The sequence below is a fragment of the Pygocentrus nattereri genome, chromosome 29 (assembly GCF_015220715.1).
Source record: "Pygocentrus nattereri isolate fPygNat1 chromosome 29, fPygNat1.pri, whole genome shotgun sequence".
NCBI classification, from domain to species: Eukaryota; Metazoa; Chordata; class Actinopteri; order Characiformes; family Serrasalmidae; genus Pygocentrus; species Pygocentrus nattereri.
This window is the reverse complement of record NC_051239.1, coordinates 19,982,243-20,008,208: the sequence shown is the minus strand read 5'-3', so window position 1 is coordinate 20,008,208 and position 25,966 is coordinate 19,982,243. Positions and strand designations below refer to the sequence as shown.

The 25,966-nt window shown below is 40.8% G+C and overlaps 1 protein-coding gene across 3 annotated transcripts in view; it reads right to left on the bottom strand.

Annotated features, from left to right (window-relative positions):
- Window positions 1-11,391: 11,391 nt before the first annotated feature.
- kif5aa (kinesin family member 5A, a) overlaps window positions 11,392-25,966 on the bottom strand; it is a 30,364-nt gene continuing 15,789 nt past the window's right edge. Inside the window, exons 16-30 of one of the 3 annotated variants that reach the window (XM_017683757.2) lie at window positions 25,035-25,181; window positions 23,036-23,224; window positions 22,607-22,724; window positions 21,900-21,961; window positions 21,248-21,354; window positions 20,162-20,263; window positions 19,286-19,346; window positions 18,799-18,870; window positions 18,462-18,566; window positions 17,329-17,545; window positions 15,344-15,485; window positions 15,056-15,120; window positions 14,924-14,951; window positions 14,687-14,787; window positions 11,392-12,923 (exon numbers count right to left, since the gene is read on the bottom strand). In XM_017683757.2, coding sequence (XP_017539246.1) covers window positions 14,709-14,787; window positions 14,924-14,951; window positions 15,056-15,120; window positions 15,344-15,485; window positions 17,329-17,545; window positions 18,462-18,566; window positions 18,799-18,870; window positions 19,286-19,346; window positions 20,162-20,263; window positions 21,248-21,354; window positions 21,900-21,961; window positions 22,607-22,724; window positions 23,036-23,224; window positions 25,035-25,181 — 1,494 coding nt within the window. In that variant the 3' untranslated portion in view covers window positions 11,392-12,923; window positions 14,687-14,708. The remainder of the gene's footprint in view (window positions 12,924-14,686; window positions 14,788-14,923; window positions 14,952-15,055; window positions 15,121-15,343; window positions 15,486-17,328; window positions 17,546-18,461; window positions 18,567-18,798; window positions 18,871-19,285; window positions 19,347-20,161; window positions 20,264-21,247; window positions 21,355-21,899; window positions 21,962-22,606; window positions 22,725-23,035; window positions 23,225-25,034; window positions 25,182-25,966) is intronic. The other 2 variants (XM_017683758.2, XM_017683759.2) reach the window with 2 other exon arrangements.

Sequence of the window (25,966 nt, the reverse complement as noted above, 5' to 3'; positions counted from 1 at the left end):
AGAAGGACGGTAAGCGCATGTTGGCAGTGTATGTGGGGCAATGACAAATTTCAAATTGATTATTTATTTACCCCCCCCCCCCCAAAATATACTCAATGCATTGATATTTTTATGATGGTATACATTTATTTTTAATCAGAATGATCAGTTTCACCAACCCAAACATGTCAGATGGAGCAAACTCACATTAATAAAAACATATTTTTAAGTCATTTATCACCACTGGAAAGATGTATAAACTGGTATTTGTGTTTGGGCACCAGTTGCCCTTGATGTTTACACACACATTATCTTTTTAAACAATAATAACAATAATAATGATGATGAGAACACATTTTCATTGTATTCCTAGGGCATAGCAAACTGAATCAGCCTAACCCTGATTCAGAAATGGGCCTCTGACCTTGGAATTGCACCATGGACGTCTTCTTTACCATGCCCATTCTTTCTTAAAAGCATGTCAGCATAAACATCCTTTGTTGTTGGTGGTGTCACATGACATTTGAGGAAATCAGAATTTATGGACAAAGGTTTCTGTGTGTTGAATACTTTTAAAGTAAAAAAAAATATGATAAGAATATGATATGTTTTGAGCTGTTTTACTGCTGTTGTGCATAAAATATCAAATGGCTACATTATCTTCCTTAAGATGTTACTTATTCTGCATATATGGTAAGATGGTCACAACCCCCTGACATTCTTAGACTCTGGGAAACATAAATGCCTAAAAGGAACTTTTAGATGTACGATATGTATTTATTAAATTATTTAATTGATTTGGACAAAAAAATGCATGTCATTGATCCAAATGTTCAGTCCAGTGTACACTCTTGTTTTTGACTGCAAGTTTTATAAGCTTCATGCTTTTCCAGTAATTGGTAAGGATGGTGTGTGGCGTTGGTGGAGAGAGCCAGAGGTTGACCCAAGGACCATCCTGAAGATCTGGAAGCTTCAGCCTCCTTCAGCTGAGTGCATGGTGTCTGAAATCAGTTTTGGAACTAAAACAGCCACAGAGCTCTCCTTCATGTTGGTAGACATGGCTAAATCTCTATCTTCTAGAAAAGCCATGGGCATTGCCTTTAAGTTTGTCCAGACTGGGTTACACAACCTAAATGATGCATTTCAGGCGCAATCACACCGGCTTGAGCAACTGCACACACTGCAGCAGGAAAATGCAGAGAAATGGCAGGCAGCACTAAAGAACACCAAAACTGAGCTTGAGGTTCGACAGAGAATAGTTGCCAGGCTGGAGAGAGAGAATTGCAAGCTTAGGGAGGAAAACGCATCTTATCTGCTGCAGCTCCGTCAGCAACAAGAGGCATCCCAACAGGAGACTGTCCTAACAGCTCCGTCTGATAAAGAGTATATCCAGGCCCATTATCTTTTATCAAGTACACCTCAAGTCACCAAATGGACTCCACTATCTCAGAAACTTCATAACCTTATAGAAACTCCACAAATTACAGAGAAGGAAGCCATCCTGCAGCTCCAGCTTGAGATCGCTCCAGGTGAGCGATATGATCAAGTGTCATCAGCTACTGCAGAGAGCTCATCTGATAATCAAGTGTCCCTTATACCAGCTCCTGAACACTCTGACATCTTTGAAGTGATGGAGAAGAAAAGCAGTATCCTTTTTAAAGACTTCCAATCAATTGTGGTAAACATCATTGACACATCTTTACTGAAAAGGGCTCATAAGTGGGACATGAAAAGGCAGTTGGAAGACATGGGTCTTAATGCAAATACTAATGACACAGTGAACCTCTACACTATCCTACTAAATATTATCCATGAGTCCTTCAAAAAGCTTGATATCAAACTGCCTTGCCAGGTCCCTAAAACCATTCTGCAGAAGTCTACTGCAGATAACAAGCTGGACCAAAGCAGATCTTCTGATGATACTTCCAAGACTTCCAGTGTCAGTGAGATGTTTCCTAAGCGTACAAAGAACCATGAGGCGCCAATACATACTGGTGACAAGAAGCCGAGAAAGGATGAAAATGTACAAGATCCACCTTCTACTGTCACAGACCAATTCAGCAACGTAAAAACCAAGAGAAAAGAGCAGACCAGCAAACTGCACTTGGACCTGAAGAGCCTCCCTGAGATGCCTGGCCAGAAGAAGACTGAGCAAATACGGCAAACTGCTGACAAGACATACCACTCATTCCAGGAAGACCTCCAGGATACCTCAACCCCTTCATCTGACAGTACTCTAGATGAGAATCTAGGAGTGAATGAAGTACCACAGTTAAACCAGAAGTCAACTAAAGGCCCCAAATTCAAGAGGAGAGTCACAAGGAGTATCAAGCTAGAGTCTGCTTCTCAGAACCCAGAGAAACCCCTACCATCAGAAAATCTTCTTCTCTCTGAGAGTGAGGAGCATTCCAATGAAGACTTGGAGCCAGGGGAAGAGAAAATAGCTAGAACTTTGCTGAAAGGTGTCAGGTATTTATCAACATCTTTATTGTTCAATAAAAGGAATACAAAGCATTTTATTGGCTTTCCAAGCAAAAGTACACTCTTAAAAGAAGGATCTTATCCTCAGATAAAATAGAAATTCTGGCACTATAGCACAGTGTTTTATGCAACTGTACTATGCTTAAATTAATTAAGAGACCCTTATTAGTCCCACAATGGGGAAATTTCACCTCCGCATTTAACCCATCCGTGAAGTGAAACATCACATACACACTAGTGAGCACACACACACACACTAGGGGGCAGTGAGCACACTTGCCCGGAGCGGTGGGCAGCCCAATCCGCAGCGCCCGGGGAGCAGTTGGGGGTTAGGTGTCTTGCTCAAGGACACCTCAGACATGTGCTGTCGGCTCTGGGGATCAAACCAGCGACCTCCCGGTCACGAGGCTGGTTCCCTAACCTCCAGCCCACGACTGCCCATTGAGTTGTAGTCAATGTTTCCCTTTGAATTCCATAACTGATGGATTGCAAAAATGTCTAGGACCATACATTTACATGAAATGCGTGCAACTCCACCTATTTGCAAACTAGTAGTAGACGTTTTGCTTGATAACCGGTCTCAAAATATTCACTACATAATTTATTTTAATATGTTGACGTTTTCATAAATAAATTGGTCATCAAATGCCAATCAGTCTGTTTACTTGATCAAAATGACGGTAACTTACAAACGCTTAGCACTCTTGTATCATTATTGCTGTATTGTATCATTCACCCAATTTTATATAGAGCGACATGTAGAGTACATACATTCATACATGTAATCACAAGATGTGTAAAATACATAGAATAATGTTCTGAAGTCAGTTTTTTGAAAAAAAAAAAGTTTTACTCTACAGTGCTCAAATTTTTAAATAACTCAAATTTGTAACCAATGCATGTCAAATGACTCTCAACCACAAAACTTTGCAAATGCATGATTTGATTCATTTGTTAGCGGAAAAGTGAAAATTTGTTCACTTCCTTTCGTTTATAGTGCAGTTCCCTTAATAGTAATCTTCGAAAAGCTGACACACACACACACACACACACACACACAGACAGACAGACATGAAGTTTGTGGACAGATTGTGGATATTTTATTCAGCAGATCACTTTGCAGTAATGAATGCCCCACAGGTACCAGATGAACAAAGAGACCCAGAGGACAAATCTGCTTCTGCTGCAGAACGCTTTGCGGAAAGGCCAGATATCATTGCAACTTTACAAACAAGCTAGAGCGCTCTTGGAAAATATTCCCAGTGTAAAACTGAAGTGCCTTGCCTTTCTACTGCGGAAATACAGGGCCTTCAAAGCACTCCAGCGAGTCAGGTACTAACAGCAAGCCTTCTAGCTTTCTTACCACACACAATGTAATAGATTTAAAAATAATAAGTCTGCACAGCAGCTGACAGTAGAGACTGAAACACAGTGATACTGATTTCTACATGATTCTGTGTACCATTGTTTTCTCTGCAGGTACCAGCTGAACATAAAGATTCGTTTTGCTCGTGAGCATAAGGACGGACAAGCGCTAAAAGAGTACTACATCATCCTGAGCAAACTGGACAAATATGAGAAAGAAGTCCTCGGTCGCTGGAGGAGAAGGCAAGAAGCACAGGAACAAAAATACCATGTTAATCTCACAAGAATAATCTACATGTTCCACCAAGTAAGTGGAATGGCTTGAAAAGGTTTTTATTACAGTGATCGATCACAGTTCAATAGATGGGTTTCATTTATGCCTTTTTGGGTTATATAAATTAAAATAGTGACATTTTGCAGCACTCAGGATATAAGCAAGGTAATACAGGGGTTGTGTTGGTCTAATATGAGCACAGAGCCTTATACACCGAACAGGACTTTATATCTTTCACGTTCAGTACATAAACCACAGTTTTCTTTCCGTATCGCTCTTGATGTTATAATTGGTGGCTTTAAATGTGCTAGGCTATTGTGAGTAGTGTGTTTATTAGTTTTTAAAGTGAAATGGTTTCCCATTCTTACTTGATGTTGGAATTAAGCTGTTTAACAGTTTGGGGTCTCTTCTGTCATGTTCCTTGTTTCATAAAGTGCCATATGTTTTCAGTGGGTGACAGATCTGGACTGCAGGCAGGCTAGTTTAGCCCTCTTATTCTTTCACTACAGAGCCACGCTGTTGTTTTTACATCGTCTTGCTGAAATAATTACGGCCTTTCCTGAAAAAAGATATGATCTGAATGGCAACATATGTTGCCAAAACCTGCATATATCATCCAGTATTAATGGTGCCACAGATGTGCCAGTCACCCATGCCATATGTACTCATGAACCATCATACCACTACAGATTCTGGCTTTTCAACTGTGTGCTGACAACAAGCCTGATGGTCTTTAGCCCGGAGGATGCAGTGCCCATGATTTCCAAAAAGAACTAAAGATTTTGATTTGGTGGCCCACAGGACACTTTTCCATTGCGCTCAAATGAGCTCAGGCCCAGAGATGTTGACAGCTTTTCTGGGTCCTGTTTGTATATGGTTTCTTCTTTGCATGATAAAATTTTAACTTGTATTTGTGGATGCAGCGGTGAACTGTTTTCACAGTGTTTTTCAGAGGTGTTCCTGAGCCCATGCAGTGATTTCCACTACAGAATCATGTCTGGTTTTAATGCAGTGCTGCATGAAGTCCCAAAGATCTTGGCTAGCCAATACTGGCTTTCAGCCTTGTCCCTTGCATACAGAGATTTCTCTGGAGTCTCTGAATGTTTTACTAATATTATGTGCTGTAGATTATGTAAAGCAAAAGTTCTTTGCTATTTCACGTTGAGAAACATGATTCTTGAATTGTTGCACCATTTGCACGTGCAGGCTTTCAGAGTGGTGAACCCCTCACCATCTTTACTTCTGAAAGGTTCAGCCTCTCTGGGTTTCTTTTTTTTTATACCCAATCATGTTATTGACCTGTTGCCAATGGACAACCGTTTTTTTAAGCATTGCACAACTTTACCAGTCTTTTGTTGCCCTGTCCCAATTTTTTTGGAACATGTTTCTGTCTTTAAATTCAAAATGTTTTTCACCAAATTTCTCAGTTTTAACGTTTGATTTGTTATCTTTGTACTATTTTCAAATAAATGTAGGGTTTAAATAATTTGCACATGATTCCATTTTGTTTTCATTTACATTTTGAATAGTGCCCCAACTTTTTTGAAAGTGGGGTTGTATAAGAAAAATGGTAAAACAGCAATAAATAATTTTTTCTTTGGAAAATTTTGTTCCTTACAATTCCCTGCAAAGAACTTTTGCACTATTGTGGATAAACGTACATAAATAGATTTTACGCCAAAACCTTATCGTGGTGTAAATGTAGGATGTCCAACATAACACAATTACAATAATTGTCAACGCAAATTGAAATGAAGTGTCAGCTTTATATTTGTTGATATCCTTTTGCTAAAAAAACTGTCTAAAGAGCTTTTGACAGTGGTGAAAACTGCATTTTTCATCACGTCATCGCGTTTAAGAATAATAGAACCTTTGGTTTGTTTACATGGTGCTTCTTTGAACTCAAAGTTGCTTCAACAACATCAAAAAAAATGTTATATTGATGTAGAAAGAAGAGAATAGTGATAAGTAAACTTCACATTATGCATTTCACTTATTGAAGGCAACCTTGAAGCCAATAAAAAGCACAAGTTCAAAATGGTTGCATCACAGCAGCCTTGCTGGACATCACCAGAGAAGGGACCCAGCATCTGGTGATGTCCAGCATTTTGGTCCTTGCTTTAGTGGCATGTTTAAGATTGTGGTCTTGCTGCAAAGGCATTGAGAGTTTTGAGGCATTTGTCACAAATATATACAGCACATCCACTGGCATCTATAAATGTCCATGAGGTGTTGCTCACATTGTCCACTTTGGGCTGTTGCTTTTCCTCATCACTTTCCTCGTTCCATTATTATGATGCTGGTTAATCTACATGTCATTTGGCTGTAAAACATTGTCCCAGAACCTGTAATCTAGCTGTTCTGTTTTTGAGGCTTACAAGTTTCTTGCATCTTGTGGTGAACCGTGTGGAGAGGTCATGCTGGTATATATTTCTCTTTCACTGTGGTCTTGGACACATCTACGCCAGAGAGTTCTGCACCTGTATAACAACTGTAAAAAGGGTTACATAAACTGTGTACTTTGTATATGTCTTTGTTATTTAGCTGCGAGAGGCCTACAGCTTGAATTTGTTGAATCCAAATTCCAGCCAGAGCTACTCAATTGGAAAGCACTTCTTGGCTTTTAAACCTCAAGGAAGACAGCGGTCAGTGATCTCCAGAGAACATTGTTCCCCCTTTCCTTCTGTGAAAACCCCTACATATCTGCTGAGACCAAGGAACATCACTACTTCTCACCCTGGGGCCAGGTAAATAGATACATCCAGAATGCGAAGGGCTGGAACAGTGAGGCCAAAACTTGGGGCTGTTTACCCAGATGGTGATTAAGCTTGGTAATGGACTACATATTCATTTCAATGGAAAATCTCCATTCAGAACCCTGTGTAGTAGTCCAGTACTGGGCTTAATCCCTGTCTGGGAAACTGGCCCTTTAAAGTATTAGTGAGACATTATTTCATAAAACATGAAACATAAACTCAAACAGCCTCAAATTTTAGACTTTGAAGGTTCTGAAATTACTCAAAATACCCAAAAGTAAGAGGATAAATTCTGCACTTTCATCCTACATTTAACATTTAATTTTTTGCAGTGTGTAATTAACAGACTGAATGTGATCTATCTGGTAGGCTGTCCTAACAAAACGCCTTCTTGATGGCAAGAAAGAAGCAAAAAAACTCTGGCATGGGGATAGTTGCAATGCACATACCTCTTTGACTATAGCCAGGATTCCACTGGTTCATATAGGGGCTCAGAAGAAAAGAAGCAGGTGGAGCTCTAAACAGCAAAGATTGTACTGAGTACAAATAGCTCCAGGTGATTACTGAGGAGTTCACAGAGGTCAGCGACAGTCTTAGAAGCAGAGGCATTACCCCAGTGCTGTGGTCACCAATCGCTCTCCTGGAGATCTACCTGCAGGTTTTATCTCCATCCCAAGTATAACACACCTCTTTGAGCTCACCAATGGTTTCTGAGGGCAATAATGAGATGGATCAAGTAGGTTTGGAGGTTAAGTCTGTGGCACAGTAGATCTCCAGGAACAGGCTTGATGACCACTGTCCTAGTGTAGGAGTGGTGCTACATCTCTATACTGGAAACTGACACAAGTATAGCAGATTAGCAAAATGTTGATTGGTGGAGCAGCACCCACAGTACCTGGTGGGTTCTTCTCTCCTATTCTGCAGATTTTAGAGGGCCCATTATTTCTTCTTCTCTATTCATGAAGTGAAGCAGGTCTGCATGAACAGGTGTGCTACCACAAGAGTGCAAATACATTTTGCCTGGTTGGAACCCATGATGCTGTGCCATCTGGCTGCAGGCTGGAACTCCATGGCCTCACAGCCTGGCATTGAACTGATGTCTTTTCCCAGGGGAAGCAATGCCACTTACTTTACAACTGTTGTTAGCTGATGTCCACAGCTTTTTTCTGTAACATCACACCACCGTTTCACAACAACTACCTCCTCTTGGCTCATTCAGATCACCTCTTTTTATACAGTTTGGTTTATACAGCTTGGCTAATCTCTTACTGAGTGAATAGTTAAGCAGGGTTTTAGATAAAATGTCCAAAATAAATAAAAAAAAAACAGCCAGCAGAGGGAGTATCACTCAGCCTTTAGGAAAGAAGTCGTGACTGACTTCTCAGCATCAAGCTAAACCCAGCTTCTAAGATTCTAAGCAAAGTTAATTCAAACTAATTACAAATGAACAAATGATCTGAAAATGAACAGATTAACTGACTGCTAGTTTCCTTCCTGTCACTCTGGTAGGGAGCCTGTGGGAAGTGAAGCACCCACTGTGTGGAAATGCTCTCAAACTCTTGATGATGTTCAGCTCACATCGACTGTACCCATTATACCCCGCCTGCTGGAGATGAACATCAATCATAGCACCATCAGTGCACTAAGGACAGTGCAGGGCAGGTACTGTACGTTTCTGCTTTATTCTACTCTCTGATCTATAGTATGATTTATTGTTTGTTATCCATAGATATGCGTGAAGTTTGTTATGAATGACATGATGTTTTAAGGGTTTACCTTACATTTTCTTTTGTCACTGATATAAGAAGTGCTTTGTTGTTCTCCAACTTAAGGACTGGTGGATAGCATGTTCTACGAGGGAGATGAGAACCATAGCATGTTATCCATAACCAACAGTCTTCTTCGATGCCGTTACCCAATATAAATAAATAAATATCACAAAATTGTTCTCGCAATTATTCTGCAGGGTATATTTTGGTTTTTCCATCTGAATTTACATGAACAAATCATGAGGCAAGTTATTCAGTAGCTGCATGAAATAAATACATTTTTATTTATTTTATTTAATTATTTTTTTAAGAGCTCCCCTCAAATGAACAGAAAATGTGTTTTATGATCATACACATATTGCTATATGCTTACAGTTTACTGCTGAAAGTGAATTTACTGCTCACAAATTACTCCAGAAATCTTAAAGGTTCTTTGTATTATTTTATAAAAATAATTTTTACAGAGTATATCACTGAAGAGACAACATCTGTTTATAGTTTGTAGCCCAGATTTGTGGGAAAAATGGGTCGACTTTCAGTAGACAAGAAAATTGCGAGTTCAGCTTCTTCTGTTGTAAGGGTTTAAAAATACCCATCTATTTGACTGGAAAGAAGACGGTTTCAGCTCTCACCACACCCTCTTTTTGAATATAGCTTATGAAATATGAAAGTTCTGAAGAATATGATGAAGTGCATTTTGGAACCACCGGGGGTTCCAATGAGTTTAAGACATTAAGATAAAACAAAGTTAGCAATTAATGCCCAACAGCTTTGGCATCAGGCCTTGTTTGCTTCAGTGACGTAACAATGTTTACATGGCTACTATTGTAGTGCATTACATTCAGCAGCATACATTCCCTCAGTCACTGATCAAGTCTAACCCTTACAGTAGATTTAACAAGCCTGGATTTTACCTCAAGTTTCCAAAGACTGTGTCTTGTAAACCCCGGAATAGCAAATCTAGGTGTGCCATCAACTGGCAGCCTTGATATTCATTTGCCAAGTTCAAGGCTGCCTAAAGTGTATCCTTTGGGTTAGTTAGCCCATGAGGACATTTAATTTGGCCTCCCATAAAGCCAGTCTAAACCAATCCCTTCACCAATGAGAAAACAATCTATATGGCCAAAAGTTTTCACTCACCCATCCACTGAATTCAGGTGTTCCAGTCACTTCCATGGCCACAGGTGTATAAAGCCAAGCCCCTAGGCCTGCAGACTGCTTCTACAGACATTAGTGAAAGAATGGGTCGCTCTCAGGAGCTCAGTGAATTCTAGCGTGGTACCGTGATCAGACGCCACCTGTGCAGCAAGTCCAGTCGTGAAATTTCCTCACTACTAAATATTCCACAGTCGACTGCCAGTGGGATTATAACAAAGTGGAAGCGGTTGGGAACGACAGCACCTCAATAGTAGGGCACATAAATTGACAGAGTGGGGTCAAGGGATGCTGAGGCAATTTCCCTATGCGATCTATTCTGCAATTTCCCTCTAGGATCAATAAAGTTCTATCTCTATCTATCTATCTATCTATCTATCTATCTATCTATCTATCTATCTATCTATCTATCTATCTATCTATCATGTGCAAAGGTCGGCGACTTTCTGTAGATTCAATCACTACAGACCTCCAAACTTCATGTGGCCTTCAGATCAGCTCAAGAACAGCGTAGAGAGCTTCATGGAATGGGTTTCCATGGCCGAGCAGCTGCATCCAAGCTTTACATCACCAAGCGCAATGCAAAGCGTCGAATGAAGTGCTGTAAAGCGCTGCCACTGGACAGTGGAGCAGTGGAGTTCTCTGGAGTGATGAATCACGGTTCTATGTCTGGCAATCCGATGGACGAGTCTGGGTTTGGCGGTTGCCAGGAGAACAGAACTTGTCTGACTGCATTGTGCTGAGTGTAAAGTTTGGTGGAGGGGGGATCATGGTGTGGGGCTCTTTTTCAGGAGTTGGACTCGGCCCCTTAGTTCCAGTGAAAGGAACTCTTAAAGCTTCAGCACCAAGAGATTCTGGACAATTTCACGCTCCCAACTTTGTGGGAACAGTTTGGGGACGGCCACTTCCTGTTCCAACATGACTGCGCACCAGTGCGCAAAGCAGGTCCATAAAGACGTGGATGAGCCAGTTTGGTGTGGAAGAACTTGACTGGCCTGCACAGAGTCCTGACCTCAACCCCATAGAACACCTTTGGGATGAATTAGAGCGGAGCCTGTGAGCCAGGCCTTCTCGTCCAACATCAGTGTCTGACCTCACAAATGCGCTTGTGGAAGAAGTCATTCAGAGTGGTTTGACAGGGAATGCTCCGTTTCAGAATTGTGCACACTTATGGTGATAGGAACCAGATGTCTGAATAGTTTAATGCTTCTAAAGGCTCCCTAATAGAAAGTTACTACATGAACAGGTTAGATATGTGCTGCCTGATGTCAGACACATTGCTTATGATGCTTTTGTGATTAAGTTGTGGCTTCAAATGTACTTTTAATCCATTTATTTTAGTCCATTTGTGGTGGACGGGTACATGCAGGGAGTTGTAAGGCAAAATAGTGTGTGTTCAGTGTATTAAAGTTAATAAAAGACAATAGGATGTCTGTCCAGTTGTCCAGTTTCCTCCAGATAACAGAGTTAACTACAAAGTTTCTAATTTGAGGAGTACTCTGAAGTGAAACTTCAAACGTCCAATTAACATGATAAAATATGTGATTCAATTTTTAGCATTATCCTCATTCCCAACAAAACACACACACACACACACACACACACACAAAAGTACTTGTCATTGTCTTTAATGGACATTTATCTCTTGCAATTGGTAATCAACAAACTACATAAACTACATCGATGTACACGGCAGGAGCAGAACATAAAACATGGGGTAACATACTTCAGCAGTTGCGTCGACAATCTCAAGTCTCTGTCACTCACTCTCTAAACGAGTAGTTCTGTAGAAGTGGATGGTTGTAGTAGAAATGCAGGTAAGAACAACTATTCCTGGATCAGCACTTAGAAGAAGCTTCTACTCAGATTACGAATACTAATTGCAACATACTCGTATAATATCCTTTAAGAGCTGTAAAAAACCAACGCTCCTCACTTATTCATCTTTCTTCTGATAAAATATGGATAAAAGTGAGAGTATACACAGATCAAACTCATATTCCAGAACAAGAAGAGAGGGTGTAGAGGGAAAAGAGGGAGGGGTTAGGGATGGTTGGATGGGCTGGAAGACAACAGGCATAACAGACACACATTTCTATCTCAAGAATCTCCAAGAAGACTCAGGCAGACTGAACCAACAGTTATATGGATTACATGGTCAGCAGACACTCCGCTCTCAAGCTGCATGCATGCACACACACATGGTTAGCAGACCATGTGTTGGAAAGTGCTGGAGCAAACACGCAGCAAAACACACTTACATGTGCCGGTGATGGGTCGTTCTTTCTCCTGTCCTGACTGGCTGATCAGGATGTCCCCAGAGAAAGAGAACTCCTCATTCATTAGCGATTGGTGACTGAGTGATGAGCAACTTGACTTAAATCAGTGGTCAGTACCAATAACCAGCAATCTGCTCTTCTACAGCGAAACCCAGCTGAAAGCTCTTTCTGCCGATGCCATTTTTAATTAAGTGATGCGAGAACATTTTTTCCATATTGATCCTGATATGATTGAACTTAATTAGATGGCATTTTAATAGCATTTACAATGATGTTAGAGTATCTGGAGGTAGTCAGTACATGGATACAGCACGTGTATCAAAATGTACACATCAACAAATTCACGCCTGCAGCTTTATATGGATAATATAGAGGCGTGATGCACACACGCAGGTTGGCATGATGTCGGTAGGTGTGGACGGCAGCTATTTTAAGGCTCAGCAAAAGACTACAGGGGCAGAGTCTAGAAGATTCTCCAGTGGCTGCAGCGAATTTGTGTCTGTGGTTCAGATTTACCAAAAGGCTTAAGTACACGTTAACATTTTTTGCACGTTTCTCGTATTCTGTCACATGTACCGATGCTTCGGTAAATCGCGCCCAAAGCGTTTGCATGTATACGTGTGCCGAAATATATAAATTATGCTCTGTTTCTTTTTAAACTATACAGGACAGACATGCAGAAGTGCAGTGAAATGTACAAGACGGGACTACAAGCGAGAAGGATGGAAACAGTAGGCTCTGACATGGAGAGGAACCACTGAGTAATATACAGTATCAGACAGGACAGAGCAAGGAGGTCTGGGAAGTGGAGTTCTGCAAGTTCTGAACAGGCGAAGGAAGCGGACAGCATGCAGAAAACTGGAATCTGCAAGTGAAAGAGACAAGAAAATAAGAAGACAAAAGCGAGAAACAATTAGACGTAGAAGAAAAAGCTGAAGGAAAATTCAGTAAATGCTGTTACACATATTTATAAATTGGCTACCTGCTAAAAACTCATTTGCGCAGGGAAAGTGTTGTCGATGTGTGCGCACTACCCTCCTATAAGTACCATGCTCACAGCTGTTTCTTGCTATAAGCAGCATAAACAGCTGTTTCTCCTTACACATCAAGAAGCTTCTTCAATCCTGCTTTTCTAGAAATGTCTGGCCCTTTTCTCACATTGAAAAAATGATTCATGCACTTGTCTCCACCCGTTTGGACCACTGCAATGCCTTATTTACTTGTCTGAGTCAGAGAGAGGTGGCTCGTCTACAGCTTGTTCAAAACGCAGCTGCTCGTCTTCTCACTAGGACAAAGCGTAGGGAACATATCACACCAGTATTGGCTTCTCTACACTGGTTGCCTGTAAGCTATAGAATTGATTTGAAATTTTAATGCTTACATATCAGGCTGTTCATAACGAGGCTCCAGCCTACATCACTGAGCTCTTACGTCCTCTTCATAGTGTGAGAACTTTAAGGTCTTCAAATCAGGGGTTATTAACTGTTCCACATACTAACCTAAAGTCAAAGGGGGACCGGGCTTTCGCAGTTTATGCCCCAAAATTGTGGAATAATCTTCCTACTGATGTCAGACTCTCTGATTCAGTTGAGGTTTTTAAAAAACGTTTAAAGACTTATTTTTATTCTCTTGCTTTTAACAGCTTTTGATCAATGTGCTTTATAAGTCGGTGTGCATTTGAGTATTTAAACTGTGTGTATTACTTATTTCAGTATATGATCATAATGATATTAATTGCCTTGTATTTTATTTGTAAAGCACTTTGTGTGTCACTCTGGAAAAGTGCTATATAAATAGTTTTACTTACTTACTTACTTACTTGTTAAGGGCCCTAGAGCCACACAGTGTTATTGTTGTTCTTATCATTATTATTATTTATTATTTATCTAAGTCATGGCAGACAGTGAAACTGGCAGAAAAAAAGTTTAGCTATTATTTGATTCAGTTTATAATAATATTATACAGTTGCTAAGGAGCCCACAGTCATGAGTCATGGCACAAACAGGGGAAACTAGAAGGAAAATGTCTTAGTTATTTATTTAATTTTACTTATTATTTAGTATATATAACTCGACAATGTTTTTGTTCAATACTTTAGTTCCAACTTTTATTTTAATTAATTACTGAATTTTGCCTTTGACATAACAGAACTATAGCTTAGTTTGGCTTTTTAATGTAAAAGATTGCCTAAATAGAACCAAAACAAAATAACTGATGTTCCCGAAAAGAGTGGAATGGTTAATATATGTTTTTTGTGGGAGGGGCTCAATTAGTGATTAGGTCAGTTAAAGATATTTTAATATTTAGAAATCATGACGTTTGGTTAGACATTTTTGATCACCGGTTTGAAATGCGACTAACATTTTCATTGTGCTGTGTTTTTTCAATCATTACCAACCTGTCCACTGTTACCATTCAGTGTGTTTGTTCCTAATACACTGTTATGCTGTCATTTTTATTTTTTTACGTGCAGTTTTCATTTCAGTTTTCATTTGTTTTACCAGCTCTCTTTATGCTTTCGCTTACCGTACTGTGCTCAATATTTCATGCCTTGAATGGATGAAAAATGTTAAATTAGTACATGAAACAATTTAAATTGAGAGAAAATCAGAAACTGAAATAGTTTACCATGTTTACATGTATAAGATGATTAACTGGCTGCAGTCTCTGGCTGCATGATGTAATGTCTGGATGGATCCTCCACCATACTTCCACAGTGTACATCGTTCCTAAAGAAAACAACACAAAACCTTACTGTACAATCCCCTACTGAGCATTTCACACACAAACAGTAAGGTCAGATTCATCTGTAGTGAAAATGCTGAACATCTATTAACAAATGAAGTGTATAGTAATAACTGATACCTGTTGTCATTAATGTCTGTGCTGTTTCCTATTGAAAATAATGAGAATGAAAATTAGAGACTGTACGCAAACCCAAGGAAGGAAGGCTAAACACGTTTTAAACACAAACGCAGTCTTGGTAGACACACTAACCGTTTTCAACATCCAGTGGGTAGGAGCTCAGAATGTCTATGGATCTCACAGTGCTGTAGCCAACTCTGCAAAACACAACAGCTACATGTGAGAAAAATAAAGAACAGAAGAGAGGATGGAAGAGGAGCTAAGAAAGAGGAGAGAAAAGGAAAGATAAGACAGAGAGGGGAGAATAGAGATATGAATAGAGAAAAAAGGAGTGAAGAATAGAGAAAGAGGAGACAAAAGAGGGAAGAAAATGAGAGAAGAAGAGGAGAGCACACAATAGCATATGAGAAGAATATTTACGTGTTGGTTTTCTGGTGAACAGGCTTTTCCTCTTTCTGGAAGAGAACGTTACTGAAGGATGTGACGGGGTCACTGGCTCGCACGGACACCGAGGTGGTGGGGGATGTGACGGCCGCATAGTGACCAGCCCGAACCGGCTTTGCTGAGGGAAAACATAACAAAAATAACATATTAGATCACAAACAACTTGATGCTTATGATTACTTTAAAAAGGGTTACGCATACACAAAAAACAATTATACATACACACAGAAGAAACGAATGTTTCAGTGTAAAATGTGCTCCCGCTATAGCATTACAGCCAGTGAAGTTCAGTCTCTCGCTCTGTTTGAAATAGCATACTGTATACACTCCACTAGTATACGGTATACAGCATGGTTCTATTTACATCAGAGTGCAGTATAGTATCCAGGATGTCACAATTATAATCATCGAGGGACTGATCCCAAGACTGGTCTTAATCACCGCTAGCTGCTTTTCCACACTGCATTATGGGAGGCAGAATACCATGAAGATGGCAGCTATGTATTAACACATTTGGCCAGAGTCACATGTCGTATCTTTGTTGTGAGAAATTAATACTGCAATTTACTTTTGGGCAGAATCAGTACTTATCTAGTATGTAGTGTGCTGTGTAGGTATCTACACTGAGCAGCAGTATGTGGACACACCCATTGCTAACAGGTGTATACAATTAAGTACATATGCAATCTCCACAAATAAACATTGCTCGGTGATTTAAACATAGCCCTAACATAGAACGCCACCTTTGCCACAGGTCAGTTAATGCATTTTCTGCCCTGCTAGATCTGCCCCAGTCAACTGTAAGTGCTATTAATGTGAAATGAAACCATCCACGACACTGAACTGCCTCTGAACGCAACACCAGCACAAGAGCTGTCTGCCTATACGATAACATTATGACCTCCTCCGTGTTTCTACGCTCATTGTCCATTTTATCAGCTCCACTTACTGTATAGCTGCACTCTGTAGTTCTACAGTTACAGACTGTAGTCCATCTGTTTCTCTGATACTCTGTTACCCTGTTCTTCAGTGGTCAGGACCCCCATGGACCCTCACACAGCAGGTACTATTTGGGTGGTGGATCATTCTCAGCACTGCACTAACACTGACATGGTGGTGGTGCGTTAGTATGTGTTGTGCTGGTACGAGTGGATCAGACACAGCAGTGCTGCTGGAGTTTTCAAACACTGTGTCCACTCACTGTCCACTCTATTAGACACTCCCACCTTGTCGGTCCACCTTGTAGATGTAAAGTCAGAGACAACAGCTCATCTGCTGCTGCACAGGTTGTGTTGGTCATCCTCTAGTCCTTCATCAGTGGCCACAGGACTGGATAAATATTTTTGGTTGGTGGACTGTTCTCAGTCCAGCAGTGACACTCAGGTGCGTAAAAACTCCAGCAGCACTACTGAGTCTGATCCTCTTGTTCCAGCGCTACACACACTAACACACCACCACCACCTCATCATTGTTACTGCAGTGCTGAGAATGACCCACCACCCAAATAGTACCTGCTCTGTGAGGGTCCATGGGGGTCCTGACCACTGAAGAACAGGGTAACAGAGTATCAGAGAAACAGATGGACTACAGTCTGTAACTGTAGAACTACAGAGAGCAGCTATACAGTCAGTGGAGCTGATAAAGTGGACAATGAGCGCAGAAACAAGGAGGTGGTCATGATGTTATGCCTGATCAGTGTAAGATCACTATACGCAACGCCACGCTTCAGCTGAAGTGGTGTAAAGCATGCTACCACTGGACTATGCCTTGGAAAAGGGTTCTCTGGAGTGATGGATCATGCTCATTTTCACTTTTTCACTTTGACACAACTCCCCATTAAACACCACTTTGATCACTAGTGTGTCCCTTTGCATAAAATGTAACAATCAGTGCCTCTCATGAAACAGAAGAGGCATAAGAAGTTCCACCAATTTCGTAGAGGTGCAAAGAACTTGCTATACCAATCTGAGCTGTGTGTGGGCGGCGCAGTGAATTGCGCATGCGCATGGCGTCCCGGATGCGCTCCACCTCCTGCTGGTAACGGCGCCGGTCATTCATGGCACCCTGTTTAGCGTCCTTCAGTGCTGTCTCCAGCGACCGAACACGCTCAGCCGTAGAGCGAAGACGCTTCTCCAGCTTCGGAAGCTCACAGCGAAGATCTGCATTATCACGTACCAGCTGCATGGAGAAAGGATGGACAGAAAAAAAAACAAAAAAAAAAACAAAAGGAATTTCAAAACAAGCGATAGACAATGAAAAAGAAATGAAACTTCTTTTGAGTGTTATTTTTGATTTGTATAATTTACAGCTCTTTCACATTTGATTGTAATAGATGGATTTATCTCTCATCTTCACTGTGATATGCTTCTAAGAGTAGCAACTAGTTAAATAAATCAGAAATGCATTTCTCCTTTGCTCCTCTGATAAGCCTCCAACAGCAGACACTGCCTAACTCTGGCTAATCTACATACTTCTGTCCAATGACAATGTCTTTTTTTTTTCATATATTGACTCTTATTTATAATGTTTTTAATTATATTTCTATGGATGGTTTCCTCTCAGGGTTTCTTCCTCTTGCTCTTTGATTTTCTGTAATGCTCTTTTGTGTCAATGCCCATTATAAAACAGGCTATGCAAATAAATCTTTCATTGAGTTTAATTCAAAATGCCAGCTGCCCTTCACATTGGGAACTTTCCATGTATGATGTACATGAATAGAAATGGTCCTCAAACTTCCTTTGACCCTGATACCAAAAATGTGTTACAAACGAACTGTTAGAATGAGAAAAAACCCACGAATAGGACTAAGTCACACATTAGTCATGATCCATTGTTTACCCTGATTAAACTAATTAATAACAAGTGCTAACTAATGGGGCAGCCATGAGCTGGAGGTTAGGGAACTGGCCCTGTGACCGGAAGGTCGCGGGTTTCATCCCCAGAGCCGACAGCACATGACTGAAGTGTCCTTGAGCAAGACACCTAACCCCCACCTGCTCCCCAGGCTGTGGATTGGGCTGCCCACCGCTCCAGGCAAGCGTGCTCACTGCCCCTCTAGTGTGTGTGATGAAATGCTTAAAATTCCCTCCCACACCTGTTTGTGAACCTTTGTAAGCTGGTCCAGGTTGTTCTCAAGAAAGGAAATCTTCTGTTTCTGGGTGTTAGACCCCCCACTATCATCAGGTCCAATTTCTGAACTCTGTAAAGGGTAATGAAGAAAAGACAGAGATACAAGTCGTTTAACATCACTACAGGGCACTGTATGCACATACTGTATTCACATCGTGGGAAATGGTTACAAATGGGAACTGTTCACATTTACGCATTTTGTGTGCACCCACACACACACACACACACACACACACACACACACACACACAGAGCATGCAGCTCACAGGCAAGCGCTCATGAGAGTGAGGTGTGGTGCTCACTTTTTTAACTCGAGTCGTGAGGTCTTGAACGAACAGCTTGCGCAGGTTGTGGAGGGTCTGGAGTTCACGGGCCTGATCATCAGCCAGACAAGAGAAAAATATACACAGACAGACAGGCAGACAGAGACAGAGAGATACTTCAGAAACGTTGCATCACATGAAAGGTTAAACAGCACAACCACAAGAGCTGTAATTATGTATAAAGTAATGCAGTTCATCACCTAAAGGGCCTCTATCCTATATTTTTCTTGCATTTTATAGTGTGCTTATAAACAGCCACAATTCATGACCATTTTCAACCTCTTTTCATCCTTTAAAACAGTCTGTTTTCGTATCTGTGATTAAGACTGATATATGTGATATATGTTCTAAAAGGCTGCCTGTTGTCTGTATCGCATCTCAAGCAAAACAGTGAATAAGGACTGTGTTAAAATTTCGAAAAAGAAGAAAAGAGAACATGTGAAAGATGAAGAACAGAGGAACTCACGACAGTCTCCTCCAGGCCCTTGAGATCCTGTTTGGACTGCTCATGCCTCTCCTGCTGGAATCTGCAAGGACGGATACAGACTTCCATTATCCTTCCATTAAGGAAAATCACACACGCACACACAAAGAACATGAACCCTACACACTTAAGAGCAAAACCACACAGACATACTGTGTACATCACCTCACAACACATTCCACCATCACACACTACACACACACTCTACTACCACTACCTTTGCGTTTGGCCCATTTCCAGACACAGATTGCAGCAAGCCTGAACTGACCTGCATTGTCAGCAGGTTCACCACTTAAAATCCTTTATGGTCAAGGATTAGCCTTAAACTACATTTAGAAAACTGCCACTGTATGCAGTTATGGATAAATGAGGCTATTTAGGCGCTAGAACATGAGAGGGAGTTATAACGATAACACGGCACATGTTCGCGATTCCTTCTGTCAAATTATAGTTCCTTAACAAGCAGCTTGTTGCTACGTCAGAGCAACGAGTTCCGCTCACTTACTGCGCAGCCGGCAGTTCGTCCTCCAGCTCCTCACAGACCAACTGACAGTTTCAGAATTTAGTGCAGTCTCATCTTCAGAGTCTGACCAAATCGGCTGTTGGTCAAATCTAATCTTAAAAGTATGCATTTTCTGTTTGTGCGCAAAGTAAGAAGTAAAAATGTTCAAATGGCTTGCGCATCTCCTACAGCTTTCAAAGGCGTTGCTTAGCAACGGCATCTCAGCCGAGTGCTAGTGTTTGTGAAAATCTCAATCAATCAGCTTGGGAGGCCAGAACTAACTGTTCCATAAATAACATATAAATGTTGCAGTTCAAATCAACTGAAGCAAATCAGCTGGTTAAGTTGAAACATACGACAGCTGTTCCAAACGAGCACTCTTCGTGTCCTCCTGCATCTTCAGGTTGCTGAAGTCAGATAGCACGTGGGCCAGCTCTAGCTCCAGAGCCTGGTTCTTACTGCAGAGAGAGGTCACATAAAGGTTATTTTACCTTTAACATTAAGATATATGCTATATAAAATATATACACATAACAGACAATATAGATATTTAAACTTCATTAAAGATATATATTGTATATATATATATATATATATATATATATATATATATAATGAACTTTAAATATAATTAAACTAGGTGCAGATGATACAGAACAAGCGTATCATGAGACTATTAAATTTTCAATATAGTAACATGAATTACAAGATTTCGACAAAGACACTTTGGCCCCTTTCATCAAGTTGCATAGAAGTGTGCAGATTTGACCACCTTGAATCGTGTACGAACAACTTTGAGTCACTTTTGTACAATGTGGAAACGAGCAGAGTTGAGTGCAAATGACGATCCTCCCAGTACCTCATTTACATATTATTTATATGAAGCATGATGGCTTATACCCCACCAATAAGCTTGCTTATGAGGTTAGCACACTTATCTATAAGAATCAACAACAGTACATTGTAGAGCAAAAAGTAAGTCTTGTATGTACTTTTGTTCAGCCTTCAGCACAGCTATAAACACGACGTGTGATAAAGCTGTTGGACATCACGATGACAATATGTGCGATAAATTATTACTCAAATGATGTGCCTCTGATTACATGTGCTCATCCACCATGTGGGAAAGCAGGGTTCAATCCTGCCATAGGGAAGCACTCACTAGGCCTCTAATGGTTTGTGCCTGCAATGTAACGTCTTTGTAGGGCTGCATGTATGACATAATTTGATTCATTCAGTCATCGCAGCTCTTAATGATGTGTTCATTGTGGAAACTTATGTCATGATGATTAAGCATGATTTAATGTGCGCACTACTCTTTAGCAAAACTTAAATCAATAGAAGCGAACTTCAGACATCCAACATATTAAGGGAAGATTGTATAAATCAGATTTTGCCAAACTATTGTTTAAAGTTTAAGACAGAGGTGACTGGTCACTGACTCAGTGAGCTCATCGATGAGGCGCTGTTTCTCATTGATCTCATCCCTTAGACGGCTGAGCTGAGTCTGGCGAGGTTCGCGATGGGCCGCAGGACGACGCAGAGCCTTCTGGAACAACAGAAAAGATTCATTATATGATGAAGATATTCATATAATTACATAAGGAGCTCACAGATATATGCGAAAATCAATAAAAAACAGAAACATCAATGCTAGTTTATTGACATCTGATTTTTGAAGGTGCATGGTTACCAGCACATTTTGCATGTGGCACTTGAGTCATTTACATTTATGGCATTTGGCTGACGCTCTGATCCAGAGCGACTTACAATTTGATCATTTTACACAGGAAGGCCAAGGTGGTGTTAGGAGTCTTGCCCAAGGACTCTTATTGGTATAGTGCAGGGTGTTTGCCCAGGTGGGGATTGAACCCCAGTCTACAGTGTAGAAGGCAGAGGTGTTACCCACTACACTAACCAACCACATCGTACAAAACGTGGCGATAGCTTCGTGGTAACTCTGCCATTGGGAATCGAACAATGGCTGCTTATTTTAGATGTGAAACTGCAGGTTTTGTGCTGATGTTTATTTTTATTATTGATATCTCTATGTCAGTGGGTGTAGAGGTCAGAAAAAGCACAAAAGATACTTGCCTTTGCATCAGGCTCCTCTGTCTCTGGCTTTTCCCCTCCATCTTGCTGCTCTGTAGCAGTGCCTGTTAGAGCAGCAGTCAAGGCAATGAATATTAAATTACATACATATGTATTACATACTTAACAAAAGCCTTTACCCAGAAAAACGTACAATGGTGGACAAATGCAACACTAAGATGTTATTGGCATTTCAAAGTCCTGCCTGAGCAGTGAATCAAACCCTGTCCTCTCAGGAGCAAGAGGAGTGTGTAATCTACTACACTGTCCGACTACTCCTAACTAGACACTTTAAGCAATGATGGCAGCAGGAGTGGCTACAGCAGCCAGAAAATAACTGTGTTAGTCTGTGCCTCCAGAAATTTGACTCGCTGCTTCCTTCTTTCGCAGTAGCCTGCTGTGTCTGATCCACTCAGACCAGCACAACACACACTAACACACCACCAGCATGTCAGAATTACTGCACTCCTGAGAATGATCCACTCCTCAAATGATACCTGCTCTGTGAGGGTCCATGGGGGTCCTGACCACTGAAGAACAGAGTATCAGAGAAACAGATGGACTACAGTCTGTAACTGTAGAACTACAGAGTGCAGCTATACAGTAAGTGGAGCTGATAAAGCGGACAGTGAGCGTAGAAACAGGGAGGTGGTCATAATGTCATGCCTGTATGTTTAAGGCATGCCCGTGTTGCTAAGTGCATGTCTTACTTGGATTCTGCAACAGAGACAGCTCCTCACTCAGAGCATCATAGCTATCCTCCAGCTGTCTCTTCTTCTGTTCCACGTTCTGCATGTACTCAGTAAGAGACCGGATCTTCGCCTCATGCTACACACGTACACAAACATGCACACACAAATAAACCAAAAAAAAATGCTACTTAACAATCAGTGTTCATGATATGACCTTCATATAACACATATGAATATAACACACCCTACCGCTCAAACGATTCAACTCTCTCGCCATTTAACACTTCTTATTTCTAACATATCAGAATCTAAACTTGTTAGACATTGTTGAAAGTATTGATTTCTAACTTTTGAATGTTTATTAACATTACATAACAAAAAGTTACGGATAACGTAGGCTATAATATAATCAGCCTAATCATCTTTCCTACTGGCACACACACACACCTGTGAGATGAGCAGCTGGCAGGAGGAGAGTTCTCGGCTGGTCTCCTCCAGCTTGCGATGGCATTCCAGCTGCATGGTCTCCAGCTGCTTGCACCGCTTCACCATCGACTTCACCTCTGATTTAATCTTGCTGATGTACAGCCTGGCCACAGTGAACTCCTCCTCTATAGCTCCGCTGATCTCCACAGGCTGCACAGACAGAGGAGGGTGAAGAATTTAATGCGACGCTTGAGCAGCACACTAACTATACGATGGAGCTCTTTCGTGTTCTACAGACTGCTTGTTAAATACGCTTATGAACACGATCATACAAACAGCAAAATAATAAAGTTCCTATCCAGTAGTGGTGCCAGGACCGCTGCCTTTGATAGGCAGGACAAATTCATGGGTGGGCCAAATCTTGAGTTTTACTTCTGTAGACGTGAGTATACATGCTCCAAAAATGCCATAACTGAGGCATTGGCCTAACACTGCAGTACGAATAAACAATAAAACTCACATAAAACCCCTATAATTACTTTGAACCTAATATGGTGTGCCCTTTGCTACTTTGGTGCTTGGAACAAGCTGTGTTCATACACTTCCAATCCTTAAAGCCACACTATGTAAGTTTACACCTCTGATGTTTGTGAGCATGTTGAAAGATTATCAAAACACAAAACCTCAATTAAAACTTGGTGAAAGACATTCCTTCTGAGGTCGGAAGGGAATTATCTACAGTTATCAGCAAATCTTCATCAGTATGATGGGGATTTTGCATTTAACACCTAAACATCAAGCCGGATATGCAATATTGATATGAACACACATGACATGAAAAACTTAAAGGGTTTAAAGGGTGACTCTCAGCAAGAAATAAACAAGATGTTGAAGCTTGTTTTTTCGATGAATTAGTCATGCTACTTCTATTAACTGTGATATAATGAATGAACCGTTTACCTTTTGACATTGTTTTGGTGCAGTCCTGCCCCCTTGTTTTCTTGACTCCACCCCTGATTCATTTCACCTGTTTCCCACCTGTCTCTCATCATCCCTGTGATTATTTAAACCCTGTTTGCCCTTAGGTTTCGCTGGTCTTTGTTGTTTGGGATGTTGTATGTACTGTTCGATAGATATGTTTGATCGTGTTTGATGTGTTGGATGTATTGTATTGTATTCTCATGGTGTTTGATTCTCGTTTGAGGTTTTGTGTTCATTTTGTCATGTCTGTCCCACCTGCTCTCCGTATCGGCTGTTTGAACCTGGACCTTTTTGACCATGACCCTGGATTTGCCTGAAATATAAGTCGCTTATCTCCGCATATGCGTCAGCCTAGATTTAGCTCTGTAAACTGAAGTTGGGGTTTTAGAACCTGTAATTGGATGTTTGAGAGTGTGCTGGTGGCTCAGGAGGGAGCACTTGTCACGCTTGGCCCCTCCCAGTCCTGTCCATGTGTTCGTGTTGGGTTTTGATCTTCCATGTGCATTTGTTGTGGTTTCCTAGTCCGGCCCCTTGTTTTGGTGACTCCTTCCCTGATTATTCTCACCTGTGTTTCCACCTGTGTATTGTGAACCCTCGTTAGCCCTCTTGTATTTAAGCCCTGTGTATTCATTAGTCTTGGTCTTTGTATTGGTCTCTGTTGGTGTTATCTACTGTGGTGTTTGTTCTGTTCTGCTTGTTCTGTTGTAGTCTGGTTTATGTCATGTCTGCCCCCTGATCTATCCGTGTTGGCTCTATGACCCTGGACTGTTTCGACCCTGATTTTGGATTTGCCCTTACTAAATCTCGCTTATCTCAGCACGTGCGTCCGACTCCTCGCTCCACGTTACAGCAATGCTTAGTAAATGCCTCACAGTTATGGTTATTGGTTAACACAGAATTTTGACTGGTCAATATCAAAATGAAAACAATTTAAAAAGTAATTACAATGAAGATCTATTACTCTATATTGTATTTTTGTTTTGGAATGTACTGAGAACATAGTAATATGTTTATTTTCCAATGGATAGACACTTTTTACCAGTTTGATTTCTCCGTTGCCCACAATGTTGCTGAACTCGCTCAGGTCACGCATGAGTCCATTTAGCACATCGGCGATGCGCTTCCTCTGCTGAGAGCTCACTTCTTGCATCTGAGCCAGCTCAGCCTCCAGTTCCATTAGACTGGCCTAAAGAGGGTACAGAATAATGAAAAGCTGAGCAGGAGGAGAAAACTCTAACCCTCTTACTCATCTCTTACATATCCAACAAATGAATAAGCTCTAAAGTAAATGAGGCCACTGATGTTGTCAGTATATTCATGATACAGCACAGACTTCAAGAGCCCTTCCAATTTATAAAAGGTTTACAACATAAAAATCACATCACTGCTAAAATTGCTGCTATAAAAATAGGCTCCAGTAGAACTATTCAGATGATAGAGCAAATTAGCTATGGTGTACTGTCAGACTATTTGATACTGTGATTATTTGCGATACAAAATGATATGGATGTTTAATAAGTCGTAGATGACGCTGAATTTCAGCATATCTTATCACGTCCTAAAGCACTTTATAGAACTAGGTTGTTCAATGTGACATCTATAATTCACTAACCGTGTATGCTGTGTAGACTTTTACTGTGTAGTCTCACTTACTTTAAGGTGCAAAGTTATAGGACACCTGAAAAAACTCAAAATATATTTATCTGGCCAGGAAGATTTATTTTTGTTTTAGCTCATTAATAAGATCAATACAAAAAGTACTGACTTTACATGTCATGTTTTTGTTTAACAATTCCCTAACCATTTATTCCCTCTGCTTGAGGAAGCCCAGTGTTAGCTCTAGTTATCAGAAAGTTGCTAATTTACTGCATCAGTCCAGCATTTTAGTGATGGAATTTAGTAAATCCATGTGGTGGCTGATGAAATCAAGAAGGCATCTGGAACCAAACCTGTGTTCTTCATAACAACTGC